Source organism: Callospermophilus lateralis, chromosome 17 (assembly GCF_048772815.1).
Source record: "Callospermophilus lateralis isolate mCalLat2 chromosome 17, mCalLat2.hap1, whole genome shotgun sequence".
NCBI lineage: Eukaryota > Metazoa > Chordata > Mammalia > Rodentia > Sciuridae > Callospermophilus > Callospermophilus lateralis.
The window spans coordinates 39,408,742-39,426,915 of record NC_135321.1 but is presented as its reverse complement, the minus strand read 5'-3'; the positions used below and the strand labels follow the sequence as shown (position 1 = coordinate 39,426,915).

Here is an 18,174-nt window from a genome sequence, read left to right as displayed (position 1 = left end):
GTTCAGCAAATTTTGCCTTCAAGGTCAAATGAGGAATTTGAAAGTGGGAATAGGGCCAGGGTTGGTCCCAAATCTTCAGAGCAACAAAAATTTTAATTTAACTTACTCTTAATGATTTTTTTCTCAAAACTTTGTTCATATTTAATATTTCTTGTCTATTTTTTAACCTATCCCTTGAAATTAGTATATGATAATAGCTTTACTATTTTTGAACTAATATTTATCAGAAAAATATCTTTAGAGAGTACATCCTTTATAGACCTTAATCTCAATACTACAGCATGATATTTGCTAGTTGTCTATTTTAACATTTTTCACTTCTTGGAAAAGATAAGTAACAAATTGCTTCTAAAATACAAACTTGGTAAGTCATATAATTCAAAATCTAGAAAAATCCATTATATATACAGATGCTCCTATACATATGATGGGGGTTTGTTTCAATAAAACTGTCATAAGCCAAAAACGTCATTAAACTGAAAATGCATTTGATACACCTTATTTACCAAACACCGTAGCTTAGCAACGCAATACCCTGTGAAGCATCAGTTGCTTCTCATCCTGATGGCCCGACTGACTGGGAGCCGAGGCTCATTGCTGCTGCACAGCATTACAAGAGTGTCATAAAGCCTATTGCCAGACTGGGAAAAGGTCAAGATTCAAATTTCAAAGTCCAGTGTCCCATGAATCTGTATCATTTTCAGATTAACACAAAGTCAAAAAAGAAAACAACAACAACAACAACAACAAAACCTGTAAGTCAAACCATTGTTAAGTCCAGGACCATGTATATCTGATTTTGAAACATCCAGAATGCCTCACAAGGACGTGTCTAATTGCAGCACTGTGACATTATCTCTTCGTGCATGCTTCTGCTAATGTAAGAAATTTGGGTTCCAAATTATTTAGAAAGTCAAGTCCATCATCTTCCTGTTTTTCACTGCAGCAACCTACAGAACCAGCTGGAGATCCCCTTCCTTCGTAGTTATATGTGAGGACATAGTCTTGCGATGGCATGTGGTCTTCATTCTGATTGCACACATGCAACTTCTGTAAAATTAAAAAGAGAGAGAGAGAGAGATTGTATTATTGTTTTAAACAACGTAAACATATGAACATAAAATTTATTTTTATTTACCTTTCATGTTTAATTTTTAACCAGTGTGTCCTCTAATGGATTCCTACACACAAAAAATGCACATGATTGGTCTATATTATAACCATATCATAAAGTCAATATATTTTACATTTCTAATAATCCACACAAATAAAAGATTATGTATACAAATACTATATTTAAGTATATAAGTATTATCATTATATGTGTCCTTATATTTTATTCTAGCATTCAGGCTACTTCCCCTAGACAATATATATAGGACTTTCCTATAGAACATCTTTCGTTCTGAGTTAAAGTTCTGGCTTTACCAACTATGACTTTGAACAAGTTACTAGTAAGACCTTAAGTCTCTATTCCCTCTTGTCCAAAATGAGAATAAAGACAGTAATCAACTTACATGATTACTTTGAAAATTAATGATAAAATAACACAAGAAATAGACGCTTATTATGCCAAGCATATTATAATTGTACAATAAATGTCAACTAAAATCACTATTATATGCAGTGATAGAGTAGGGAAGAATTACCATATTGACTTCAGAATCAAATTTCCAAGATAATTAAAACATGGCAAAATACAGAAATGCACAAGATAATACACTTAAATTAACAATAATCAACATAAACCACATTGCAAAAACTGGATTTTTTGTAATAAAGAGGTCGACCATATCTATTCCCATTGCTATCTTGTCTGCCAGACTGTCAAACTTCTGTTCTTCCTCCCTTTCCCCACCTGCATGCCCACCTTTCTCTAAACTGATGTTCCTTTGGTTGGCTGATGTTATCAAGTGCCTTTCTTCATGACCTTGTTCATCTTACCTTTCATTAATCTCATTAGCAGGTGTGTACTCTTAAGCTTTCCTCGTTCTCAACCTGATCTTACATGAATACAAGAGTATTCATCCGTCTTCAAACAGATAAAGGATTAACATTTGAAATGACAAAAAACTAAAAATGCTATGGACATATGATAACCTACAGCCCTACCACAGGATATTGCCCATTTGCCGTCCACCCAAGGGACTAAGCGTCCAGTCCTTTCTACAATGGCAATGGTACCCTAGGTTCAAAGAGGTAAAAACTTAACATCAGCAAAAATATTTGACCAGTGGCTTTCTACCCTAACTTAACATTGAAGTCACCTTAGAAACTTTTTAAAAGAAGCCAAATCAATTAAATTAGAACCTTTCCAAGTGGAGCATTGGCATTAGTATTTTCCACAATCTTCTTAAGGCATTTTGATGTGGACTGAGAATCCCTTGTTCTTTCACATTCTTGCTTTCTTCTAGATTAAAAACACTTCATTTTTGTGTGGTGATTTATCTACTAAAAAGATTTCATACAAAGGTGACATTTAAAAAATATTTTGAAATTGCTAGGAGAGCAAATCTCTAATGTTTTTACCATACACACATACAAAAAAAAAAAAAAAGGTTTCTTGGGTGATTTTATCATTCTACCTCATATATAGATACCATACCCAATATCAATATACAATTATGTCAATGTAGAATAAACTTAAAAGCTAAAGAAACAAATAATAAATAAATATTTCATATAAATAATGTTCATTTTCATTCTCAATAGCATATAAATATTTTTGTTTTCTCAGAGAAATACATGCTTGAATTGGGAAGTTTGGAATCATGACAAATTAGAATTTTCCCCATTCTTCTATATCAAAAGAATTCATGACGTAAGTGAACACTTAAATTTAAAACTTTAATAAAAGGAACTAGACCTCTAATTTTATGGAAGTGAATATGACAGAGGAAATGATTTTTTAAGTAGCTAATGTAACAAAATCAAAGAGCTTATTTAAAAAATGACCAGAGAAAGCAAGAGAAAGAACATGGAACAATATATAAAAGCAATCTCTAAAAATATACACATATTAAACTTCAAAGTTGAAGCACGTTGGGAAACTCACTTCTCCAAGTCGGGGCTGAGTGAAATTGTGCCACTCAGAGTAAGTGTATCTGCAGTTGTCCACCTCCACGTGTCCTCCCCTGCAGGAATCCAGCGTGTGATGATGCCCAGCCCCCCGGCAGGAGTCCAGGGTCTGGTGTCCTTTCACCATTTCAATGGTCTCCTGCCCTCCATTTCTGATTCCAGATCCCAAGGTGCCACAAAAGCCGTGACTAGAGTTGTTGGCAGTCTGGGCTGTGAATCCATTAGCAGAACACTACAATTTAATACAAAATAAAGTAAAACCATCTGTGTTGGGAGGAAATGAATTTCAAATAAAGTAGCAAGAAGGCAAGGGAGAGAGAACATTCATTCAACCTTCTACGTATTCATTCATGTTTTCAACAGACATTTATCAATATTTACTATAAGTGCAAAGGCACAGGGATACAAAAGTAGACATAGTCCCTCCGTGACTGCAGGAAGCTTTTATTCTAATAAGAAAAAAAAAAAGATAAGACTTTTAAGAATGTGTTTACTCTGCTGTGTGGGTCAACACAAAATGCTAGCAACACAGAGGTCAAAGATTAAAACACAATCCCAGAAAGAATAAGTGGAGTAGACTGGGAAAACTCTGAGCTGAGGGACTAAAAACCTGTAGGAGTTGGGGAAGAATGCAATACTCTAGAAGAGTCTGGAGTCAAAGGTAAATGGGGTACTTACTGCAGGGTTCCTCAACTTCAGTGACTTGAGAATGGCTACCACATGAAGTCAGGAGAGAGAGAGAGTGACAGGCACACAGAGAGATGAAAGAGGACCAAAGGAGAAAAAGATTGCACAGAGAGATGAAGGAGAAAAAGTCCTCCATGATGTGCTAAAAAAAATTCCAACTTTATCAATGAGATTATAGAGACCCAATGAAGTGTTTTCAATTATTACAGAAACACATTTTAAAAATATCATTCTAGACAATAATGTAAAAGATAAATTAGATGGAGACAAATTAATATCATGAAGGTCAAATGGGCCACTGAATTATTCCCCATGAAAAATTATAAGGACCTAACCCTAGGCAGATAATGAGGAACTCAAAGTGGATGGACTCCATACAGAGTGTTCTGGTGGCTAGATGGATGAGCAGCAAAGGGAGAGTCAGGAATGACTCCTTTTACTTGGCCAACTAGATAATAATACAATTCACTGAAATCAGAAATAAAAATGTACTTGTGGGCAAGAGGAGGGTGAGCAACTCAATTTTTGGAGTCATGTATTTAAGACACATGAAGTTTCAAGTTGAACATATAAATATGCAGCCTTAGAGCTCATGTGAGAGACCTAATCTGGAGACATAATTCTGGGAGTCATAATTTTGGGGTGATAGTTGAAACCTTAGGAATAATTAAGGTACTCAGAGAAAATTGTAGACCAAAATTTAAAAAGGGTTAACAAGAAAAAATCATGTCTCAAAGCACGGAGAAGAGAAATACAGCTGTGACAGAATCTGTCTGGAACAACCACTGAGATAATAGAGGGAACTAAAAAAGTAGGACTCTGAAGCCATGCAGACAGGATTATGAGAAGGAGAGAGTGATCAAGGAGTTTTTAAAAATTTGGAGCATGATAAGAATTAATTCAAATACAGGACATTGGGGCTGGGGTTATAGATCAGAGGTAGAGTGCTTGCCTTGCACATGGGAGGCACTGGGTTCCATCTTCAGCATCACATAAAAATAAATAAAGTAAATAAAATAAAGATATTGTGTCCATTTTTTAAAAACTCTTTTAAAAAATACAGGATGTGCCCATTGGATATAAGTAAAAAATGGAAAAGTAGTCATTGGTGACCTTTGTCAAGGAAATCCCAAAAAGTACCGAGTAAATAAGAAGTAAAGTTATAGATGAATCTGGTATATTTTTTTTCTTTCCAGAAGTTAGTTTCAAAAAAAGAATGAGAGAGTGAGGGAGGGAGGGTAACTCGCCAAGTGTCAAGGAAATGCTTTGAAATGAAAGAGATTGATTAAACATTAACTTAGCCCTGGACCTTCACTCCAGCACTCTGGGCCACAGGTCAGGGGTTTATTTATAGCAGTAACTTGCTGTGTCAGCTGACTAGACACCATTATGCTACTGTCACAACAAGAACCTTCACTATAATCAGACTGTCCATTGTGCCATCCTCTTATTGATTTAATGTTTCTACTATTTAATGTCTAGAGTCTTTAATGAAACTGGAAGATATTCAAGTTCAGATGATTTACCTAACCTGAAATATATCTACAAGTCATGCATGCTATCTCATTGCCTTTGGGGAAAAAATAAATTAAAAAAATAAAAAAAGAGAATTGAAAAGTAGCCATTTGGTGGCAGTGCTACCCCATATTTAGATTGCTGCTACAGTCCGATTCCACTACAAGAAAAAATTGATTCCTGACTATAAAATCTCCATGACGGTGAAATTTTGTCATAATAAATACATATCCAAGTTAATGAAAGACCTGAAAATATACAAAAATCTATGCTGATGTTGACCCCACAGTGCCAGACACTGGGTCTATTCTCTGTTTTCTTCCTGCTCACATTTATCTGCTTTCTCCCAAAGTTTCACAGGGATCAACTACTCCCTACTCAGGTCAATAATTCCCCAGATTTACTTTTTTCTGATTTTTCACCCAACGCTCAACCCCTCTGAATACTTTTAACTAAAACTCTGATCCAAAACTAAAATCATCACCTTTCCTCATTGTACTTATGAGAATTTATGTAATCACTGTGAAATGTTGTTAAAGTTTGTAAAAATTTGCTTAAAATTATGTTCTGGCATGAATGAATGATACCAAGCACCTTACAGAATACTACTACTACTTCAACTTCTACTAATTATAATAATAGTAATAAAAGTGTTCCTAATAGAGAACAGGTAAATATAGTAAAGTGGCCCATCAATACCATCAGCTCTAGCATCAAATGGCAAAAAATAAATATTAAGTAAAGCTTATCAATTCCATTTTCACATATAAAATAAGAACTTACTATGACTCAGGGCTACTTAGCACCTAAACCCATTTTCTGACATACTTTACAATTATGGAGATGATAATAGCATTCTGCAAGTAGACATGTCAAGCATACATGGCTATAATTTTGCTTTAATGGTGAGAAGGAGGTAAAGAGTCACATGGTAAATAAGAAAGGCTTCCTCATTTGGAGATATAGAAAATGACACCCATCATCATTGTTCCTGCCTATACCCTCTGCCACTTTATCTATACTTTTTACTTTGTCCTTCAAATTCAGTAAACAGCTAAACATTATGTCTTCAAAAATATGTCTTTTTCATTCCTACTTTAAAATTCACTTTTCCATTATCCTAATAGTGCTACCTCATGTTTAAATTCTCAGAAGATCTAGAGCCTTAACTTCTTCCCTAACACACACACACAAAAAAAAAAAGAAAAAAAATGGTTTCCTATTCTCTTGATCCTCCTTCTGACTCAGCATTTCAGAAGTGACTGGCATGATGTCACTCTCCTCTGAAAATGTCTGGCCTGACTCTTCCTACCAAGAAAATAAAGTCTTTCTTGTGATAAAATCCCAGCTCCCACCTCTTCCTTTCAACCTTTCATCTGAAGTCTCTATTCCAACATGGTTTCTTCCATTCCAAAGCAATTTATTTACAATTTGTTGGAACAGTCCCCAGACATTGCCATCACCTTTATTATTCTTTAGACCATTTTCCCCTCTTTAGTTATTCTCTCCATCTCCTCTAAGCTACAATGAAAGCCACACCCCTTTTCCCAGGCCTTCCTAGTTGATTCAAACCATAAACGTTATACTTATAGATTATAGGTGTCTTTGAATTCCAACAGTGTTTTATCACACTAGTTTACTGTCATATTCTTATTTATCTTTTCCATTCAAGTAGATTCTGTTTCCCAGAAGAAGAGCCATGCCTTGTAAGTATTTTTTCATATCTATCCCACAAAATGATAAGCATAGAACCAAGCAGCTCTAAGGAAACAGGGTGACAGTAATGGTCCAAATCCCCCATCACAATTTTTAAACAGATTATTTTTCTACTTATCTTGAAAACTTTTAGAAAGTTTTTTAAATCTTATTACAAAATAATCAAAGAATAAGATTAAATGAATAAGCTTTGGAAATGTAATTGAAAAGAGCAGCCAAAATATTATTGTCACAATAAATTCACATTAAAGAATCAGCTTTAAATCATAATACTAAAGAAAAAAAATAGCTCCAGAAAATTATAGATTTACATTGTGTGTATACAGGAAGATATAATAATGAATCCCACCACTATATACAATGCACCAGTTTAAAATATGGAAAAGAGAATTTTTTTTAAAAAAAGCTGTCAATTCATTTGACTCAAAGGTCTCAAAATAAATAAATAAAGTCAAAAATATAACTAAAACACAAATCTGGTTTAATATATTTAATAAATACTACTATAGAAACATTTGAATACTAACAAACCAAATACTTATAAAATTGGACCTGATTAGAAATGTAAATAAACCCCTAAATTTTGGAAAAGCTTCATGAGGATGAGTTAAAGGAAATAAACTTTAGTAGATAGGTAAAGATTCACCAAAAACAAAAACAAAAACAAAAAACCTACTTACCACTCTATCATCTCCAGGGGCTTCTGTGTTCGATATAATTAAGTTCTGCTGTGCTAAATCTTCAGGGAAACTTTTCCCTTTTCTGGCACTAACAACTCCACATACTAAAGTCAGCAATACAGCTGAGTTTAAAAAAAAAAAAAAAAAAACACCTTAATTTAACATATGCAGAATAAAATAACCACGTACAACTACAGTCATTCCTCATTTCTCATAACTTAGGGGCTACTAGAAGAAAATGAAACTAACAAGCACAATTTCCCATGAATTATCTTGGCCTCCTAAGTTAATAAACCACAATTCAGCTTAGATTTTAAAATTTGAAAGGATCATCCATGTGCTTTGATAATTTTCTGATTTAAGGGAATTCTGCCCACCACATTAAAGCATATGAGTTAAGTAACACATTTAAATATCACTGACATTCATTTAAGACAAAGATATTAAAGAGATTTACTGATTCCCAAAAGGGTGGCTAGTCTATGTAAAAACTTGACAAAACAGATTCTTTTCTTTTTAGGGGGTGGAGGGTTATTGGGGATTGAACTCAGGGATACTCAACCACTGAGCCTTATCCCCAGCCCTATTTTGTATTTTATTTAGAGGCAGAGTCCCTCTGAGTTGCTTAGTGCCCACTTTTGCTGAGGCTGACTCTGAACTTGCAAATCTCCCTGCCTCAGCTTCCCAACTGCTGGGATTACAGGCATATGCAAGCATACCAAGCTCAAAACAGACTCTATTCTGAGAGTAGATTTATCTCCATTTATCTTTATCATTAAACCTAGTTTGCATCTATCTATCTAGAATCTTTGTTCTGTACTATAATTATGGAAGATTCATGATATATGATAATAAAACCAACAGTAATACCAACAACTCTTTACAATGATTTAAAGACTCTATAATAGATTGGCAAAGCTATAGCCTCAAATCTAGCCCACCATATGTTTTTGTATGACCGATGGGCTAAGACTTTATATTTTTAAATGATGGGAAAAAAAACAAAATAATAAAAAACAATAATAATAATGACATGAAAATTACATGTAATTTGAGTTTTTAGCATCTGTATCAAATTCTATCAGAATACAACTATGTCCATCATTTACATATTTCCTATGGCTACTTTTAATTTCAAGGGCAGATTTGATTAAATACAATTGAAACTGTCTGCACAGTTTAAAAAATATGCTTTCATGTCCTTTATAGAAAAAGTGTACCAACTTTTGCATACTCGAAAGTGCTCTTTTTCTGGTATATAGTAGATGTTCAATATATATATTTATTTTGTATAACTAAAAAGAACCAATTAAATTATATTTACATATTAATATATATCATTTATGCTACAGATAGATAAGATAGTTGGGCTGATGAAAAATAACAAACACTTATTAGAGATTTACCAGACACTATTCTAAGCATTTCAGGTAAATTAACTCAGCTAATCCTCAGTGCTACCCCATACAGTAGGTTACTACAACTGTCCCCTTTTGCAAATTAGAAAACTAAAGTTACATAACTTGCCCCAGGACCTATGGCTTGCGAGTAATTAGGGCTGGGTATAAATCCAGAATCTCACTCTTAAGCACTACTCCTATCACAGAACAGAGCTAATCCAAGCTAGAGCACGGACAGAAGTAAAAGCAGAGGGAATTATGGTGCCATTAAGAACTATATAGCTGGCATGAGGGAGGCTAATAGAATTCAAAATTTGCAAGATAAACCCAAGATGAGATTTCTGTGATCTGAACATCTCCCCCATGACTTTGGCTGAAAGGCAAGAAGACATGAAATGAAAGGCTTTTGTGAACTCTCATATCAGGAGTTTTAGATGCTTCTCTTCAGCCCTAAAAGGTGGTAACACCAGGATCAAGAAATAGAAACTGTATGTTAGTAGATGTAGTGCAATCTAAAAAAATATTTAACGATTCTGTCCACATTATGAAGTTTTCTATCTCAAGAAAGAGCATGTTTCCTTCCATAGTAAGGTCTCAAAACAAACTCAGATAATAACACAAAGGGAACCTCAGATTCACATCTGATGGATTCTTGCACAAGCTGACTGTTTGAAGACCCATTTCTGCACTCAGATCTTCTATTGTGCATGTGAACATGAAGTAAGTGACGATACTTACAAAACAGTAGTGCTATGCCCAGTAATATCGCAAGGATGGCCCATTTTCCAAGTGACACGTCTGCACTTCTTGAAGTTGAGACACACTGACTGGGGTGAGTACAGTCACAGAGATCAACTCGCAAGTTTCGGGTTGCAGATTGGCCCGCTCTGTCTTTCACAGTAACAGGAATGATATATTTTTGAAGTTCAGCATTTTTCCGGTATGACAGACGGGCAGCTGTATCTGTAAGAAAATTTTGTAAAAAATAAAAAAGTTGTTTTCGAATGATCATGTATTTTTCCCTTCGCATCTGTTTGACCACACTTGTTTTAAAAGGCATTATTATTAGGATTGCCAGCCATATGAAAATAAATACAAATAGAGAAATATCTTCAACCCTTTCAAGGAATACTATTACTTAACACGTTACCCCTTGTAACTCTGTGGAAGGAGGCCGTAAAGAAATAATTTGGCATTGGAATGACCCAGTAGCCTTCCAGCAATATTTAATATTCCTAGCTATGCAAACTAGCAGTGCTAGCTTCAATCTTAATATACAGCTCAAGCCGTTTTCTTTAGTACCAATTCATACACACATAAAGAATTTGCATTCTCTTATCCATTTACCTTCTGGTATCTGTTCCTTATCTTTATGGAGAAAGAAAGTTTTTAAGGCTCTCAATAGATCTTTCATGATTAATGCCTTACATCTGGAAGTAATTGCAACACCAAAAAGCTGATTGTGTCACTGAGATTAATTATAAGACTGATGCAAAAATAGATAATGAACATCATAACAGTTTGTTTTCATTAATGTGATAGTTTTCTCCCGGGGTCTTAATACCTTACTTTAAAAACTCCACAGACATTCATTGGTAATCACAACCTCCTTGAATTTTTATAACAGACTTAAAAATATAACCAACTAGCAAAACATACATACTAGACGTGATCTGGAATTTCTAACTCTGAGAACTTGAAGGGTTTTGGCTGAACCTTGCTGAGAGCCACAGCCGAGTCAGAATGGCCCCTGGCATTTTGCCAATAGCATTGGTTCCTCGTCACCCCCTGGTTAGTTTGCTGCAGCCAGACTGCGGCAGAACCTCATATCTTAAAGTCCTTCAAGGGTTAATTTGGGAGCCTTCAGGACCATAAATGTCTAGAGTGAGACTTTCAAGTCCCACTCCTCCTTCAAGATTTCCAGTTGAGCCATCATCATGTTTTATTTATTCACAGAAGTGGAGCCTCTGATGTTCCTTATCATTCAATTATGCCCTCTTCAAATTGTCCTCCTGTCACCAATGTCAACTTCATAGGGCCTAAATCTGGATACAGCGCTGTCTTCTGAGAACATTTCCAGTGCATACCTGCTGTCACCTACTGTCCAAAGTCAGTTTCCTCAGTCTGGCACCTAAAACTCTTCATCACCAAAATTTCCTCCCAAACTAAGCATTCCTATAAAAACCTTCTAGACTCCAATAACAACAATCCACTTGTTCCTCTAGTATGTTTCTTCTTTTATGAATACTTCTTAATCAAATATTGATTAAATACTTTTTAAGCAGTTAGGAACTGTTAAGCACTGGACTAAGTACTGGAAATAACAAAGAATTACAAATCTTGTGAGAAACTCATGTGCTAGAGGACAGAGGAACCCATGTGACAATACAAGATGAAAGGTGAAATAATGCAGGCAGCATAAGGCTGTGGTGCTGCTCCTTATAATTCAAGAAAGACTTCCCAGAGGTTGAGCATCCCAGCTGGGATTGCGTCTGTTATTCATTCATACACACACACACACACACCTCCTTGGGATCTTGAACACTTCCTAATAGTAGGTGCTCCAAAAATATTACAAATCAATATGAAGTAAGAAATAAGAAAGGAGTTGTTCTAGGAAGAAGGGACAGAATATCCAAAAGTACAGTTGCATAAAAGAGCACGACAAATCCTAGCGGCTTCAGAGATTGAGGCAGGAGGATCGAAAGTTCAAAGTCAGCCTCAACAACTTAGTGAGGCACTGAACAACTTAGCAAGACCCTGTCTCAAAATAAAATATAAAAAGGGCCGGGGATGAAACTGAGTAGTTAAAGCACACCTGGATTCAATCCCTGGTACAAAAAAAAAAAAAAAAATGACATAGTAACAAAACAACAGAGTGAAATGTGAATGAAATACAGAGGACTACACCCCCCCAAAAAAAACTGTGATCATAGGAGGTATCTCTTGGAGGTTCCAATGCCAAGGCCCCTTTTCATATTCCACCATGTTCCTGTACAGAACACCACAGTATATTTGTCTCACAATTTAAGCTACACATCTTCTGTTCTCTCTTTCCCCTGACTGGTATTAATTTAAAAACACAATGAAAGTTTATCTTAACAATAAGCTGCCCAATGTTTTGAAAAACATATTTTGTCTGTCTTGTAAATGTAAATTTTGCTTGCATAAAAGTTATGATTCCCTTCATTTTATTTATAATATGTAACACACTCACCACACAGTATTTGTAAAAGATTATTTGACCTCCTGAAAATCAATTTTGCATTATGTTTTGTGTAAGTAAACAAGTAAATCCATCCTCCAGTAATTCTTTCATTTCAGAGCATATAAATCACGAGTTTTGACTAAATACCATTAACTTTGTTGATAGTCCATATTCTATTGACTTCTGGAGAGGTGTTTGCCAAGCTGAAATGAAATGGAGCTCCATGGACAGGTTCATCAAGATCGATGGCTGAAATGTCAACGTATGTCATCTTTGGTTTGCAAACTACAAGGTAATCTTGGAGTAACTGGGGCGGGTTGTCATTCACATCTTCAATGTTCACTGCAAGGGTTCCAGTACAAGATCTGCCATCTGAGAAGAGGAAGAAACCAGGTTTAGAATTTTTGTTTTGTGGTTTCTTAAGGGGGAAAAAAGTCATTTATAATCTATATATGACATATGAATTATTTTTAAATTTTTTTTAAAATTTTTTTATTAGTTGCTCAAAACATTACAATGATCTTGACATATCATACATTTGATTCAAATGGGGTATGTAATCTTAATCTTGTTTTTCCACGTGTACAGATTTCAGGATCACATTGGTTATACAGCCACATTTATACATAGGACCATACTAGTGTCTATTGTATTGTGCTACCCTTCTATCCCCCCACCCCTCCCCTCCCCTCTTTCTACCCAATCTACTGTGAAGTGTTTCTCTCTCTCTCTTTGTTCTTCCCCCTCACACCATCTTATATGTAATTTTGCATAACAATGAGGATCATAGACCATCTTCCGTGCAATTCCCCTTCTCTCTCCCATTCCCACGCACCTCTCCCTATTTAATGGTAATCTTCTTCTCATGCTTTTCCTCCCTGCTCTGTTTTGAGTCGCCCCCCTTATATCAAAGAAGACATTCTGCATTTGTTTTTTAGGGATTGGCTAGCTTCACTTAGCATAATCTGCTCTAATACCATCCATTTCCCTGCAAATGCCATAATTTTGTTGTTTTTTAGTGCTGAGTAATATTCCATTGTGTATAAATGCCACATTTTTTATCCATTCATCTACATGACAGTAGAATGTATTTTGGCAGAACATATGTACATACAGTATAACTTATTTTACTGAGGACCCCACTTTTGTGATTGTATGTGATGTGGAGTTTCCCTGGTAGTGTATACAAACACAAGACTAGGAAAGTTATGACCAATTAATTCTACTCTTTCCTATTACCCACCCTTCTCCCTTCCCTTTGTTTCCCTGTGTCTATTCCAATGGATTTCTATTTCAATCTCCCTTGTTTGGGGTTAGCATCCACAAATCAGAGAGAACATTTGGCCTTTGGATTTTGAGGACGGGCTTATTTCACTTAGTCTGGTAGTCTCCAATTCCAATGATGTATGAGTTCTTTAAAATAAACTCTCTGATTATTATAGGCATGGTGAATAAGAACATGAATAAATAAAATCTGCAGATAATTTAAAATAATTACAGCTGTTAATAATATCAGATAAAAGTTTTAACACATCTTTTACCAGAATTACTCCAAATAATAAATATAAATGTCTGAAATGCAAATCCTGTTTCCCTGAGTTCCTGGTGCAAATGTTAATAAGCAGTGAGACATTTACATAAATTTATCCTAACTTTGGTTAGGTTTTAATCCCATCATGTATTTAAACCACTCAGGGAAATTTTTAAAATATATGATTCCCAGGCTCCACAACCAGATATTCTGATTCAATTAGTCTAAGGTAATATCTATGCCTTGACATTTTAATTTTAATATGAAGCCAGACTTGGGATATTCTAGGATAATTTATGAAACATAATTCAAGGAAAGGATCATCTTGACCTAATAATCACCTGGACTATTTAAATGCTCAATTTAAAGTGACACAAAGAGACCTGGAGGAATCTCATGAGTCTGTTTCATCTAGTTCTAGATTTAAATTTTATCTTTGTCCTTTAACATAGAGAACCACATAAGCAGTTGAGGTCCTGCCATACATCTTGAGAATACACAGATAAATAAGAGATAGGCTTCTGTTGCTATCAGTTTCACCTTGTTAGATGATTAAGACAGATAAGAACAGTCTTTAAGATAATTTCTAAGAATTGCATATGCTTATCACAAAAATAATTCTGCACAGGAATAATTGTAGTTTGTTCTCCCATTCCTTTATGAAACACTAGATTGATTTGATTTTTTTTTACCTTGGTCTATTGCCAGGACTGTAACATTATAAACATCATTTCTGGGAGCCATAACTTCTCTGTCCAGGACTTTGGAAACTGTTATTAATCCGGAAATTTCATCTATGCTGATCCATTCTTTAGGATCATGCAGTTTTTTGTATCTGTTAAAAAAAATAAGAATAAACTCTGGCATCGTGATATGTTTTAAAATAAGAAGTTATTTCAATTGTGACAAATATTATTAATAAATTGTTACAGATTTCTTTGTACCTTAAGCCATTGCTATTTTTAGTTTCAGGGTCATATGCCTTATAGCCATTGACCTTTAACCCCGCTGCTGAGTTTTCTTTAATTCGCACATACTGAGCTGGAGGGTTACATTCAGGCCCTTCATCCTGATCCTTCACACGAACAGTAACCAAAGCTCGATTCATGGTGGGTACTCTGGTTGCAATATCTCTAATAAATGGAACTTCATTGTTTACTCCAATTTCTAAGATCATTTGATGATTTTCTTCATAATTCAGTGGCTTTAAAATAAAAATAAAAACAGATGTATCCACATCAGTGTAAAATACATTTGATATTTCAAATAGCAAGTGAACTTTTGTCAATATGAACAATAAATTCATTCTCACATTTTTTTTTTCAATATTGACTTCTATCTCTTCCTAAGGACAGAGGTGATTCTGAGCTAAAAAGCCTTTGGTAAGACTCATCCAAAACTTTATGTAGGTAGTTTTATAAAATTGTAGAAAAGAAATTCTATATTTCTTTCTTACTAAGGAAAACTTTCTTATATTTCTTTCTTACTAAGGAAAACTGTCCTGAAATATGGAAATACCATAAAATGAAGACAATATTTAGCAGACTGGCCTTAGGAGTTACCTAACTTTCTAGGGAAAAGCAACTGTGACTGCTTCCCACTGACTTGGGGCCCAAGCAGTTGACAATTCTTCTACAGTTAGATATTAACTTCAACAAAACTCAAAAGGTACAATGATTTTATTTTCTGTCTGATAGAAGAGATAGTCCAAATATCTGCTTTAATTCCCTATAAGGCTTCTAACTAAGCCATCTCATAGCAGCTTTTTCTTTGATCAAATCCATCCAGGGTCTCATTACTTCCTAGGAGTCTACTTTGTCCTTTTGTTGGTTCCCTTACTACCTATAGTTATGCAAATTAAGTTTTTGACAATCGGAGAATAATATGTTGGCATTGTCTATAGTTTTTCCAGTGAAATTCTGATAGAGGAAACAGGAGTCAAATAAACATGAGGGTCTTAATAGCACTTGTTAAATACACACCCCTTTTCTAAGAAGTGAAGATAAATATACTGAATCCTCATACTCTCGTGGGGTAGGTATTATCATCCTCCCCATTTTACAGAGCTGCAAACTGGAAAAGAGAGAGAGAAACTGATTTTCCTAAAGCCAAAAGTATGTGTTTGAGCTGGAATCTGAAGTCAGGTTCTCTGGTTCAAGTCTTTTTCCTTAACCAGCTGGCTATAATCCCTCTGCTAAACTAAGCTGCTTAATTGGTTCACTAGCCTCTGTCAATTTTTAAGTCAACACCTTAGTAATTGATTTTTAGGTAGTAAATCCAGAAAAACCCTTAAAACACTATTTTCCACCACACAGTAAAGTTAAAACACACTTTCTCTGATTCTCTTTCTGCTTATCAATACAACCACTGGATAAACATTGAACAAAATCAAAGCTGATAAATTAAATTGTTTTTAACCTGTCCTTACAACCAGGTATTAACAGAATGAGAGATTGATAATCATAAACCCTCTAAGAAATCAAGAAAATTTTTAAATCATACAATACATAAAACATAGGTGAAGCTTTTTATTTTTATGAATATCCCAGAAACTATAAAGTCAAGAAGGAAAGAAGGCTAATATTTTCTTTTTGATGCTGATGAACATCTCAACAAATTATAGATGCTGGCAGGCCCATGCAGAGTGGAAAGGCAACTGTTGGCAATGTTGCACTAGTAGGGGGGCAGTTATGTGATCCAGAAAATCTTGCTAAGCTTACAGTTTCTTCAGGTAATTTTTCAAGGCTTAAATTGGATATTACCTTAGTTCCTTAAAACTCTGCAAAAGATTTGAAATCTGGTAGGCCGAATCTCAATGACTAATGAAAAAAGGTAAATTCTCTTCCACCAGCAGTGTTTTTTGTTTTATTATTTGAAAAAAAAATCTTCATGTTCATGTACAAATACAGCAGAATGAATTTTCTATTATGTCTAATTATAATGCACCAATGGAAAAAATAAGAGTTGCTCAAAAATATCCCATATCTTCCCTGAATTTTTAGTAACTCCTTAGGACATGTATTTTAGCGGAGATGGAACTGAGAGCCATCCATGTTGAGAATGATGAAGAACAATGCTGTCCTCACTCAAATCCATATGCATTACTGTTGACCCTGACAGGAAAAGAAAACACTGAGGTGGAGAGATCTTCCAAGACTCAGATAAAGGCGGAGTCAGCTCATACTCTATAGTTACAGAAAAGTCATCTGTTATGGAAAAGTGTAACATTGGTCCCAAGAATATGATATGACTTTTTAGAATAAAATAATAAAATTCTATAGTTCACCAAGTGTTTTCACTTTCATTGTGTTGAGTAACTATTAGTAAGAGAAGCATTATTTCCATTTTACAGATAATACAAAGAGAGGTCACAACAAAGAGAAGCAACTTAACATAATGCTTAACAGCACATGCTTAGAACCATAGACATATGTCCAAACCTTGTCTGTAATACATCTCTGCTAAGTGACTTTGGGACAGCTTCCTATCCTAAACTTTCTGGTCTGTTCAGTTGGTTTAAGAACTACATTTATTGCTGTAATGTACAGTAAGTGCTTTACACTATTTTCCACCACACGGTTAAGTTAAAACATACTTTCTCTGATTCTCTTTCAGCTTATCAATACAACCACTGGCTAAACATTGAACGAAATCAAAACTGATAAATTGTTTTTAACCTGTCCTTACAACCAGGTATTACGCAGGAAAATTGAGAGAATAGTGATGTGTTTGTTGTTGTTGTTGTTGTTAACAGTCAAAATGCTATAAGGCAATAATAAGATAAACTAACAAAAAACAATGTTTGCATTTTATTAATTTATTAAGCAAAAGAAATATAACTGAACAATTCTTAATTTACTCTACTGATTACTTAATCCTTCAGGTATAAAAGAAAAAGAAAAATGTACACTTTTCCTGAACATGATTCTCAAAAGTAAAAACCAGAACACTGGAAAAGGAGAATTCCCTTAGAGTAGAGAAGAACACTGCATATTTCACCAACAAGGAGGTCAATCCTCATTGGAAGACAGGCTACCAGACTTAAAGATGAATTTCAAATGCACTGATAAAAAATAGAAGATGTCTCACTTGAGTTTAAAGGTACAACTACACAGTCACAAACATTTTCCAAGGAAAAGAATATGATACTTTTAAATCCAGTGTGGCTACTAAAGGAACTCTGATAAATTCAGGTTTTCTAAGATTTTCCATAAATATGGAAAGGAAGACATAATATGACAAATACAAATTTTATTGATCAAAATGTTAGAAAATAGCATTTGATTCAGATTAAAAATGAATAGCATAGCAAAGGAGATGATAAGGACAGAAGGTGATTATTTAAAAATCAAACCCAGA

At 34.6% G+C, this 18,174-nt stretch overlaps 1 protein-coding gene across 2 annotated transcripts in view; it reads right to left on the bottom strand.

Annotated features, from left to right (window-relative positions):
* Positions 1 to 852: 852 nt before the first annotated feature.
* Dsc3 (desmocollin 3) overlaps positions 853 to 18,174 on the bottom strand; it is a 42,792-nt gene continuing 25,470 nt past the window's right edge. The window contains exons 10-16 of one of the 2 annotated variants that reach the window (XM_076836765.2): positions 14,760 to 15,019; positions 14,508 to 14,650; positions 12,432 to 12,656; positions 9,815 to 10,039; positions 7,677 to 7,798; positions 3,056 to 3,310; positions 853 to 1,050 (exon numbers count right to left, since the gene is read on the bottom strand). In XM_076836765.2, coding sequence (XP_076692880.2) covers positions 853 to 1,050; positions 3,056 to 3,310; positions 7,677 to 7,798; positions 9,815 to 10,039; positions 12,432 to 12,656; positions 14,508 to 14,650; positions 14,760 to 15,019 — 1,428 coding nt within the window. Of the gene's footprint in view, positions 1,051 to 1,154; positions 1,182 to 3,055; positions 3,311 to 7,676; positions 7,799 to 9,814; positions 10,040 to 12,431; positions 12,657 to 14,507; positions 14,651 to 14,759; positions 15,020 to 18,174 lie in introns of those variants that run through there. The other variant, XM_076836766.2, reaches the window with a different exon arrangement.